At 43.8% G+C, this 12,709-nt stretch overlaps 1 protein-coding gene across 9 annotated transcripts in view; it reads left to right on the top strand.

Moving 5' to 3' along the window:
- Positions 1 to 12,709, top strand: part of LOC124216791 (protein trachealess) — a 179,049-nt gene that overhangs the window by 139,232 nt on the left and 27,108 nt on the right. Inside the window, exon 1 of one of the 9 annotated variants that reach the window (XM_046621753.2) lies at positions 897 to 1,602. The exons of 7 other annotated variants lie outside the window; for them this stretch is intronic. In XM_046621753.2, the coding sequence (XP_046477709.1) occupies positions 1,457 to 1,602 (146 nt within the window). In that variant the 5' untranslated portion in view covers positions 897 to 1,456. Of the gene's footprint in view, positions 1 to 896; positions 1,666 to 12,709 lie in introns of those variants that run through there. One more of the 9 variants, XM_046621752.2, reaches the window with a different exon arrangement.

Genomic DNA, 12,709 nt, shown 5'->3' with positions numbered 1-12,709 from the left:
TGCTTACAATGAATACTATGGTACTTATTACATCAACGGACATACAACGGGCTAAAGAAATTCTGAACAAAATGCATAACGGAATAGTTTGGGAAACGATTCTCAGTTGATTCGATAATGTACGTAGGTATTGTAAAGACGGAATGCAAGGGTATAGGCGAGTATAATTGGAAGAGATTGTAATTCTCACAATAAGTGTGTCCTTAACTTATACGAACAATTCTCAACTTGATATACCTATGTGAACCAATAATTGTCCACAGTCATAGATCTGACCAGTCTCGAAAAAGAGAAGTAAAGTACAAAATGAGGAATGAAAAATAATTTAAAAAATCTCTTCAACGCTCCTCATTTCGTGGATATCCTCTATACCTACTATATGATATATCAGATAGGCGTTAATTTTAGATTCACTATACATCGTATCAAAAAAAGCAGACTACAGTTCCGAATAAAATTTTAAATAAAAAAAAAAAGAAAAAAAAAAACCCGAAGCCCGAAGTAAAGTCCCCTCGTCAAATCGGCCGGACAGATCGATTCGAAAAAGCATCCCCGAGATGCACGTGGGCCCTTGGTAAGGATGCCCCGCGGCGAAGGACGCGGATCAGCCTCGTGGACCCTGGCGAGAGGTTCGCCCGCGAGGGAACTTGTTTACCTCCGTTGTCAAGGAGGAGGTGTTTCCCGCCGTCGCGGTAGCGAAGCGGCAGGCCCAATGAGGGCGTGGGAGGCGACGAGGAGCCACGTGGTCCCGAGGCGACCCGGAGAACGCGGGGCGGTCCGAAAGCTCGAAAGGCGCGAAAAGCTCCGCCCAGAGACCGGCGCGCGCCCTCTCCTCGACTCCTTTTCGGCGACGCTCGTCTCGCGGCGACCGAGGTACAGTCCCGTCCAGTCCTCCCACCCGCATCGTTCGCGGGGGATCGCTACACGCGTTAACGCGACGACGCGAGCCGCGATACCGCGGTTTACACGCTCTCGCAATCAAAGAGAAACACCCGGCCCTCTCCGTTTCCGCCATGCCGGGGGTCGACTAGTTGGCTCTGAGTAGAGACAGGATCGGGTGCGGGAATTAACGATTTGTGCGGTTATTCATCCCCTTCTCTTCATCTTATCTCATCCCATCTTCGTTCGTATCCCTTACTCGCAGAGTGCGGTTGTTCCCGGTTTTATTCCTATTTTCCGATCGCTCGCCGAAGAGAGCCGGGACGATGAAGCCAAGGTGCGGGCGGCTCCTTGGGGTCCGAGCCGATCTTTCGCGAGGGTGATAGATTCAGTGTGTGATAGATCCGTTGATCGCCATATTTATTGTGCAGGACAAGCCGACAGGTGTTATTCGATGGTGCGGATACACGTATAATACCTGGTACAGAGATAAGTGAACGGGGAAATATAGAAGGACAGGAATCACAGCTGTGGTGTCGGAGGGTCGTGAAGAGCGAAATTCTTCTACGGCCGAAGAATGCTGCCGTATCAGGTGGCGATGGCCGACTATGGGAGCTTCCAGAGGCAGAGTCCGGTCGGCGTTGGCGTCGGCGTCGGGGTCGGTGGGCCCCATCAAGGGGGCGCCGGGGCCCTGAACATCAACCCCGCGTTCACGCACTCCTGGTTCGTACCGGCGGACCTCTGTGTCCCGTACAAACAGAGTCAGGGTCCTCTCCTCGAGCCAGGGCATGTTGTTTATCTTATATTTCACTATTTACATGATACATCTTAGGTATACCGTACAGTCATTTTTACATACACGCGTTATGTTGTACCTGTAGGTACTTGTTACATTTAATAGCCAATAGATATTAGCACACGCGAATAATCGCATGCACCGCTGAGACGTACCTAACAGGGTGGAAAGTTGGATTATTATTTTACAGCTGAAGGAACGATCACGGTTTTATACCTCACGTACCTTTGTGTCACGAGTTCTTTTTTTTTGTACCTCAGATCCGCGGTGTAATCCTTCGTTTTTAGTCACAGAATCCAGCCAAGCGACGTATCAAAATTATAACTGAATATAATATATTATGTGTAATGATATATAGTTTACACATATAATGTTTCAATTGAATAACTTTCACCACAGAATATACTATTATAATTGACTATTTGTCGAGGAAAATTCATTATAAAAATTTGAGACGTTTACGGTCGTCAAAATTCTTGCAAAGTTATTTACGGCTAAAAAAGCATTTTTCACCTTAAAATTCTTAATTGGGTGTATCATTCTTGTTATTAAATGTCCTACAAAAACATGCTGGAAAGAATATTAGCTGTTTAGAACTTCTCTGTGCAATCAATTTCCATTGAGAGAATTGTCACATAATTCAAACGTAGAGAATGATCGAAAAGAAGACATGTCGAGATGAGAGAATGATTGCCATGAATGAAAAAATTAAAACAAGGTACTTCCGCTGTAAGTTACACCCTAGTATGGTGCAGGTCGAGTATAGCCATGACTTGAATGATCAACCTATAAATCGATCCAAGTATGTATCCAGTTATGTTTTTTTCGTGTCTGGAATGTTGAGAGGTGTAAACTCGGTCTATTCACAATGAACTTTTCAGATAGCAAATTAAAACACAAAATGATGTACAATACACATTTTTTTTTATCAAACACCCTGCATAATAACTGTAGCTGCAAGATATAATGACGGATAACTTTATGCAACATGATATATAATTTATCCATACATCTGTACGTCAAAGAATCTTGAGACCAGGCCGTGTCAGTGTAAGACGATCGGTATTGCAGAATCGACAATGACTCGTTGTCCGAGGAAACAGGCAACAAATGTTGGCAAAAATCGCGACCAAAATATTTGTATCGCGATAAAACTTGATCCGATATGATGACTAGCATGTTCGAAGCGATGAGTTGCGAGTAAAGTTAAGACTGCTCTGGGTATCCCGCTCGTGCCTTGACCGACAGGACAATAAATGATGTCTTCAAGAAATCGCGAATTTCACACATATCAATCACCCCAGACTTATAGTTGATACCTGTGCCATATCGGACGATTTCGCTGTGGAGACATCAGAGTCTAGTCCATTGAGCAAAAAGGTTTAATTCTCAGTCCATGTTATGTATCAATGTCTGTAGTTTGGCGATTAAATAGACTCGTTTCTATCGCAAGCTATAATAAAATTTTCAGTACTCTCAATATCTTGACCAGTTTTTATCGAAGCTTTATGTCATACGTACGACAGAGTCTTATTATTAATTTTTAGTGCGTGATGGTGACATTTACTTTCTAAACCGCAGATAAAGGAAAAAGAGACAAGTTCTGAGTTTCTGAGTACAAGACTAAAACCTCTGTGTCAAGTGATCTTCACACAATTAATTATACGTAGGGAGGGCGTGCATTATCATAATCTCTAAACGTACCGCAGTGATAGAATTCAAGCAATTATAGCGATTCAACAACAAATGAAATGTACACGACTCTTTGGTCGGTTCGAAATTTAATTTCAACAATCGAAATTGCGCTCATCGTCATTATCCAAGAAAAAGATTTGCTACTTCTTGGTATTTGTAAAAATGGCCTGCGGCACGACAGATCGGTAGTAATTAATTTTCATTCAATTTATTGCATCAGCTTTGCAATATTAACCAAAGAATTATAGGTGAAGGAATAAACTTTCCGAAGTACAAATTAATGGTGAACCGCATTTTATTGCTTGATTATTGCCGAATAAACGACTATGGCTATGGCTAATCTATTGAAAAAGGTTTCGTTGCAGCATATGGGAAGACAAAATAATTGACCTACTTAAAATAATAAATTTAGACAAATCCATGAAGATTAATACCTGATTCGCGATTACCATCGGCGAAATACCTGATTGCTAAAATCGTGGTTGAGTGGTTTGCAAAGTACACAATCGTGCTGGATCACATACACTTCTATATGATATAATCGGACCGATATAAAACATCCATGCTAATACGACTCGGCCGTTATTCACGGAAAAGTGAAATCTAGTGAAAAACAATCGATGCATTTTTCACGTTCGAAACAAACAGGCCACTACTCGCTGGTACAGAAAATTGCACAATATTCCAGGATAAGTGGCCAATTTTACACCCATGTAAAACGACACCGGCTCGCCGAAGGAAATTCCATGTATCTACGTTGCTTAGCTACAACGTCTGGACATTATAACAGTACTTCTCATATTTTTCATTTCTCCACTGTGTCAAGAATTATTATGAGCGTGCAGGCAGGTTACACGGAGAGATTTTTCGCAGGAACATTTGTTTTATTGCACATGGAAAATTGACACAAAATATTAAAATTTAGGGATAATCGAGGTACTGTTACAAAAATTCCCATAGTGACTATGAAAGCGCCGAGTTGATATATATTTTTAGAATAACTCAAGAGAATACTAGAATCTTGCATTAAAACAATTGCAGTGTATGTAAGTCTTTATATCAAAATCTGTTATGGACTATAATAACAAGAATTAGTATAGAGCTTTTCAAAGAGCGAAATTAAATGTTGTACGTTTCAGTATAAACGCGTTGCGATCTTTCTAAACCACTACACAAAAAATGGAGGTCACGTGGTGTGTGTATATACATATATATATATATATATATATATACGTACCCGTGTGCAGTATAGTGTAGTAGTGAATGCAAGCGTGTGTGTGTGCGAGCGTAAACTGTGTACGGACACCAGGCGAATGAAAAAACAAACAGCTTTCAAATGGTTTCACAACTTTTATTTATCCATATTGGACGTATAATTATAAAAATAACAAATCACATCAAATTTTTATTTATACAGTACTTTCCATCGCTCAGTTTATTCACGTATGAAACGAAAGCATTTTTTATGTCTTGTCTTGTAAGGATTTCCCAAATGAAGCTCTGAGTATCGTATATTTTATACAACCTAGTGTGTTCGGGATAGTGAAAATTGCTGAAAAAGTTTTTTACAAAACTTTTTTTTTGTAAATGAAAAAAAAAAAAATATATAGGAAATTGAAATTACTAAAAAATTTCATCGACTTCCTTCCTTCGAATATCAAATGTTGGAAATTATTTATCTTTTCTCATAATTAAAGTATTTGAAACAAATTGAAATAATGAATATCGAAATACGAAAGTACTAAACTGAGAACTTTTAATAGGATTTCAAATTTTGTGTTTTACTTACTTTTAGAGGGGACTGATTGTCAGACAGCCTCGGAGAAGCCGTGGTTGTTTGTTTGGATTTATTACTTCTCCCGAATCTAAGCTCTGAAGGACATAATCCTGTAACGTAACATTTTTGGTAGAACGCTAAATCATTCAGTACACTTTAATCTCACTACGTAAGGTTTACTTGTTCCAATCGACGATATTTTCGACTTACTACACGTTGAAACTGTAAGTCGCCGTAACGACGCTTAGCTGGACCTCAGGATCGAAGTCACCGACCGGATAATCGAACATTTTCTTCGTACATATAAATTATTAAATCAACAATATAATTTTCAATATCTAAAAACCAATACTACCTTCAAGATTCGACGTAATAATCGCCAGAATTTGTTTCAGATTTTAAAAAGCCGGTATTTGATGTGACGTTCTTAACCTTAAAAACTAAACGTGTTATAGGTGGGGTATATGCTTTCAAATTACTTTCGTAATTCGTTAATACTTACACATTTTTCATCAGAATAATTGCGACGAAATCCACTTAGTCCAACCACCACAAATATCTTTAAAAAATAATTGACTTTTCGTTTACGTTTGGAGGGTAGGATTCACACAACTAGTACTAAGTACACGCAACCACAATGACATAAGAGAATGCGCGTCCTCGATTTAAGGCCGGTCTGGACGATTGGTCCTTCGGCTGAATTCGCAACAGCTTGGAAATATTTTTAGGATAAAGTTTTAGAATTTCTCTTGAACCCCGGTAGCAGAGAGAGAATTCTTATAGAGAACAGTAAAGTTTAGTATATTGCTTACAACTTCTGCTATTTCGAATACTTACACTCAGAATAATTTTTACAAAACCTGTTATTTATTAATCACTTTGTAACACTTAAATTTGTAACGTACTATACTAGTTCTTGCTCATAAACATTGGAATAATGCATGAAACAATATCATTAATTCAAATGATTACAGGAAGAATTATAACAATGCCTGGATTACCCTTAAATTCTTACATTTTAACTCAATTTTGCATACGCAATAAAACAAATACTCGTGCCAAAAGTTTTTCCGTGTAATTGGCGCACGTAAGGGTAACGCAATCAGGCAATACTTTTCTCCAAACACTGCTTTATATGATATACGAATGAACTAACGGAGTTTATAATCGCATTCAGGCTGAAAGGATCTTCCGAGAAAATTCATCACTACAATTTCATGTAGGCCACGGAACGGATTGTAGGCATAAGGCAAGAACAAGTTAATTGTTATAAAGTCAGTATTGTCATAAACCGTTAGTTGATCCTTAAAAAATAAATCGAGCGATGAAATAACTCATCTATTCCGAGAAGTGCAGATTACGTTGTCTTACAGTTGGATTGAAACCTCTGACGATTGATGCACATTTTTTAAATTGTACTTACATGGCCAGAAAAACTCATTAAGTTGTAGAGAATTATATTCCACGTTTTTCTATATATATTTTCTATGAGGTCAAAAAAGTAATTTTGAAATCCAGGGAAATATATTACTCGTCCGTTAGTTCGGTGCGGCATGAAATATTTTTTTAAGTCCTGAAGAGAAATAAAACTGGTCAGCGATCACGATCTTATGAGGCTATTTGTAATCAACTTGAAAGTGTAACGGCAATTCTCAGACAAGTTTGATACGCAATTACCATATATGCAGGGTATGCGTCTACTTATCCGCACAATGCATGAGAATGGCCGCATATGGGTTTCTGATTAAGCCTAGGTTGATACCTTATTCCAGCTGAACATCAAAGAAATATGATTTTGAAAGTAAATAATGGCCTGGATGTGGGCGTAGAAGCAGATACCTGAGGTTTCTCCGTATTTGACGGTGATATTGCGGATCGTGGAGGTGGAATCCTTTGAGTATCGATCGACAAAGAACGAGCGTGAAATTTGTTTCTTGAATGATTCGAAGGAGGGTACGGAATTTCCTATTGCCTAATCCTGATTAACCGATCAAAATCTGAAGGGAAACGCTTTAACGATCGTCTACGGCCCAAGATTATTAAGCCAACATTTTAATAGCAATTGGCTATTTGCTTATTTTGCCTGTTGAATTTTCATGAAGCAAACTCATTTAAAGTATAAATTACACGGCGCGATCTTGCGCCTTGGATCCGAGAGTTTGGAACGAGCACTTAATCAAAGGTGAAGAATCTCATTTGGGGATATTGACAGCTTCAGTTTTCGGGCTCATTGTCAAATGGGTAACACATCACGGTGTACACCGATCTTTCGAAATCTAGTTAGGAACGTTGCCTAACCGCCTGCAATCGTGCCGCGGTTAATTCCCTCGAATCACGCTCATCCTCCTAAAAGGTACGTGTCCGTTACCCTCGATCGGCGATCATAAAGGACGAGTAAAATCTGCAGATCCTGGTTTCGTTAAAATCAGGATTGTACGTTTCCAAGAACGCGAATCCATAAATTAAATCAGCGTACGATTTTATTCTACTGGAACGAACTTGACCGCATCTTAATTCCAACACCACAGAGGCATCCGTGATGAATCAAATTCGTTCTAACATTTGATTGGTTCTCATCTGCAGACTCTTAGCGTGTAATATTCTATACGAGGTGGTAATTTGTCACTGTTTCTCGCGGGCCAGACGTCGCAGAAAAAATCGCTTCACGTCATACGGAAATGAAGATTACACGGAGAGAAGGGGAAAAACTAGTTGGCATGAAATTCGGTTTAAGAAACGTGCGATCAGGTCTCGAGCTCCGGAGACGGTATAATAACATCTCAATAACGCGATCTGGATTGCGCCTCGTTTACCTGACACGAGGACAAGCGATCATCGAGAGGAAGAGTTTACATTGCCTCGCGGAAATGATCGATCCGCGATAAACAAACCCGATGATCTCTCTCTTCTTGAGTTTTCTAAACCGCGACACTTCCGCACATCTCTCTTTGACGAATCGCAAATCGCGGAATGAGTCCCAGCAAAATGATGCTTCTTCGCCCTGCCGCCGTTCCGGTTCCCCCTATAAAAACGCGAATGACCATACCGGCCTGTCCCAGGAGAGTCCTGTCACAGCTCGAGCCGCTGATGGGTCATGGCTATACGGTCATGCTGGGTGGGCTAACGCCAAGTGAAGGGTGGTTCGGGGACGAGACGAGGCATAGGTATACACGGGGTGGTGAGACCTCGACGAAACGAGGACGTCACGGTGCGGCAGTAAACCCCTACGCGATCAGAGGACCGCTGACGGGGCATCCCGGGGAGCCGTCAACACCTCTGAAGGGGGGTGAAAAAGGGGCGGGGGGTGTCTCTGCGAGGATCCGCTCTCGTCTTCGCCACCTACTCTCATCCGTTTCCCTTTTATCACCCCCTGCTTTTACCAGCCATGAGCATTGAACATTGCTTATCGCCGCGTGGAACTTGCGGTTACGAATCTGCTGATCTTCGATGCTAAGCAAGCTTGCGGGGCGCGACAGTTTTGTAAGCTAGCCCGAATCTGATTTCGAGCGCGTTGCGCCAACCGATCGTTCGTTACTTGGCGTTTATAATTATGAACCTGTAAGGAGTTCCACTTTCGGGTACGATGGTTGATTTTTTCTGTTACAATTATGGTACCGATTTCTGATGGTCTTGATCTCCGTCTTTCCGTTTAACGAACCTGTTTTACGTACCAACTTGACAATTTTTTCTTTATTTTGCGATATACTTTTTCGGACTACTCTATAGTTACGAAAATGTGTTTTTAATGGAGACACATCGTTTCACAGTTGAACCGAAGAATTTGTGGAATTTGAATGTGCGTAATGATGTTTGTCTCGAATTAATAATTTTTAAAAATGGTTCACACCTTTGTGTAATAAATCCTGATAAATCTCTGTAATCTATCTGTGATTTCCGATCGCAGTTCGACCGTGTATGACGTAAGATAATAGCTTTGTTAATTTACAATAACTGATTACGAGAAGGCGATAAATTTCTTCGATGCTTGAACATTTCTTGATTTTGTGTGAAAGAAAAAAAAATTTGTTTTCTCCTGTTTCTTTTTCCCCAACAAACATAGTGCGAAGTGGTTGTGGATAGCTTGCGACAAATCCAAGAAACAATATATAAAAAGTAAATGCGGTCTACAGTTCTTATTGAAGCGGAACGGAGTAAATCTCTGTAATAACAATGAAAACAAGCAGGAGTACCAGGTATGAATAAGGTTATACGAACCACTTTGCAAAGCATTCGAGCAGTATTCGAAGCTAAATGACATACGTTTCTAAACTCTTTATCCGCCATACCTGACAATGAGTACGCACAACTCTGAGCCGGTGTCTGTTATGTAATCTATGAAAACTTATTTACGTCATCCGGCCGTTATAGGATACGACCCTCGTCGGTGACGCGAACAATTCATTACAGGGATGATTGAGAGATTGTTTTCAACTTGAGCTAAGAATTGTTTCCTGGTTCGATATAATCTCGCGTGCGATTGGTTATCCATCCGCATTCTGTTATACGTCGTTACGTCTAGCTAAGCTGAAGTGTTACAGCGCTTCGGGATACGTGCTTCGCGTAAGATCAGTGACCGCTGACTTCTCCAAGTTGGGTGAGAGCGCGTCAGTGTCGATAGGTGAGAAAGAGGGAGGCGTTACGGCCTCACGTCCCCGGAAGTCGGGACGCGAGAATGTCCGGAAACGAGCTGCGGGACGTGCGCCCCGCGTCTCCCGCCCCCCACGCGCGTATCGCGACCCCGCCAACGTCGAACGGGCCCAGAAGGGAAGAGGAAGACGCGGCCCCGGGCGGGAAGCGGGAAGCGGGACTCGCGTTTTCCGGGGGCGGTGCAAGCTCAGCGCGGCGGATGAGGATCGGACGGTCACCAAAAGTTCTCAGGCCCGAGTCGGGCCGCTGCAGGCGGCGGAACATCGGGAGGCCCGGCACGTATACTTTGAGCCGCGTCCCTTATCTCGGCGTCATCGAGAGAGCGTCTCTCCTCTCTCCTCCCTCCGTCCCTCTCGTCGTATCGCCAGCTAGGTATTGTGTGCGCCTACCCATACGCCTCTGCCTTTTATGTGCCTGCTTTTATGCGCGCGCTTCGGTCACTCGCGTGTGATTTACCGTCGACGGATGCGTCCGGGTGGTTTATGGCTCCTCCTCGTTCCTCGAGAGAAAGAGAGAAGAGATAGAGAGAGAGAGAGCTTTAAACATCGGTGCACTGCAAGGTGTGACGCGCCGATGCAGCGTCGAGGCCTCCGGAAATAAGCTTCTCTTTGTCCAAATCCTATAAAATAAAGGGAGAAAAAACGCGGGATATTGCGAAAGGCGGCGGCCCTCGTCGATAACCGAGTGCCAAGGGCCGAGAGAAAATTATGTCGAAACTGGAGCCGTAACATTAGGAGCTTTGTACGGTAGCGCCGGGCTACGGCCCCCACGGGACCGGCTCCGGCACTCGGTCCTCCGCACGTCCCTCCTTCATATCGACTTACGCGCACGGGTCCGAGAGCCCAGAAAAACGAACGGACGGCATTCCCCCAGGTGATCGGGGTGGTGTGCAGACGGGCGGCGGTGGCGGCGAGGTCGAGCTTCAGCGACCGCCGCCGCCGAAGCCGGAGAGAAGTCTTAATTAAATTAGTCCGAGCGGCGATGGTGCGCATTACAATTTTCCATCCCGTCTCCATCGGAGGAAAAACGGGGGCTGAGGATCGTGCACCTCGTGAAGGGCGGAAGGTTGGAAGGGAGGAAACGGCGGAGAGTGCAGATCAAAAGTTTACCGATAATTTACATTATAATTACACTGCGACGGAAATTCTTTTTTTCAGTTTTTTTTTTTTTTTTTTTTTTCATGCGAAAACGTGAGTATCTTTTACTGAGAATTATATAAGGTGTTATAAGGTTTAGCGATGACTTTCCTCCGGAAGTTGGTCCGAGTTGTACTGTATGTGACTCGACAACGATCGAAGAAAAAACAAAAAAACGTCCGAAAAGGAGAAGAAAACAAAGATGAGAGAAAGTAAAACAAAACGAAGGCAAGGAAAAAGAAAAAAGGTGCCAGGCGCGAAGAAAGGGGGATGGATTTTGTTCGCTTGCTTTGGGATCGGGAACGGGGCTGACGGTAATCTCGTCATAGTCGGCTACTGAATTATTGATGCTTGGCACTCAACGCCCTCGTTTGTCCGTGGCGTTACCAGCACACGGCCAACGACGGCCGCCTCCGCCTCCACCTCCTCCACCTCCCTCCCCCCTCCCCTTGTACCACCTTATACAACACGCGAACGGTATCCCAAAGCCAGAGATGCGGCCGGTCCGCGCCCGGCGGAACGGAAATACGGAGGTATGCGGAGGGGGCGATACGCGTATGTGAAAAGGAAGCGGGACCACCTCTCCGGCTGATCCCGAGGGACCCTCGAGCCGCCGCCCAATTTCAACCAATTTTACCGAAAGTTCGGCTTAATTTTATTTTCACGCGTCTGGAGCTGTGCCTACACACGATGTAGGAGCTACGCCGGCCGGTTGGCCGTTTCTAAGATCCCAGGGGATGAGACCCCTGGAACAAGAGGAACGCTCGAGGAAAAGAAGGAGCGAAGGACCAACAACCTTTTCGCTTTTATCTTTGCGCAATCAGCACCGGAAGGTCCGAGCTCTAATCATACCCCGGGACGCCGGTCTTCGGCTTCGCCCCCTCGAACCCGCGGCGCAATTGCACCGCCGCTTCACGTCGATGATTTCGCACTACGGAGGGGGATTTAGGGAAACGTGGAGTGCAACCGCGTAAAAAGAAAAAAAAAGAAAGGAAATAAAAAAAAAAAAAAAATAAGCGCGAGCGACGTATAAATAAATAGAAATGCACCGCGCCGAGCTTTTCATCCCTTATATAGCCGTTTCTTCCCTCTCTCTCTCTTTTCCACCGCGGTATACGTGTGGCACATGTGCGCCCGATCAGAACCGGCCAGCTCGGCTCCGATAACCCGATTAAGGGTCGGCTTTATCCTGCAGGCGCGGCTTTTTAGTATCAACGATTTTCACAGATTTTCACAACCTACGAGGGGGGCGCGCGCTGCGCAATTCCCAAGGGTGCTTTTCAATCAGCTACTAACCCGCGCCGTGTGCAGGGGCACCTAGGAATTCACGTCGAAACAACCGTTCCCAGCGATATAATAGCCACTCGTGCAGGTGGCGGGCGCGTACGTCGTACGGATAAATTCCGCTCAGGTTCCGAGGTCTAAGAATCGGTCGTCCGCAGGCGCAGAGTTCACTCGAAACGATCGTGCACGACTTTTTCACACCGTTCCTCTTACACCGTCTTTTGTGCGGGTATAATACGAACACTTAATTGTTTCGACGCACGCCGGTTGCGGGCCTGCATCTGCATACCATCCCTTCCATCTCGTAGTCCCGGGAAATTGGCGTGAAGTAAAAGTTTGCCGGCAATTGTGCAAAGGCGTGCAAATACCCGGTGGGTGACTCGTGCGTGACCCGGGGCCGTTGTGAGATACGGTAAAACGGGTGTAACAACCGCCGTTTCACGGTTGTAAGTAACGCTTAAAAATATAGAACGAAAGGAGGCTGTTCGGCGGCTT

This window comes from Neodiprion pinetum, chromosome 4, assembly GCF_021155775.2.
Source record: "Neodiprion pinetum isolate iyNeoPine1 chromosome 4, iyNeoPine1.2, whole genome shotgun sequence".
Lineage (NCBI taxonomy): Eukaryota > Metazoa > Arthropoda > Insecta > Hymenoptera > Diprionidae > Neodiprion > Neodiprion pinetum.
Note: the sequence above shows the minus strand (reverse complement) of the source record. Positions and strands in the feature narration are given on the sequence as shown.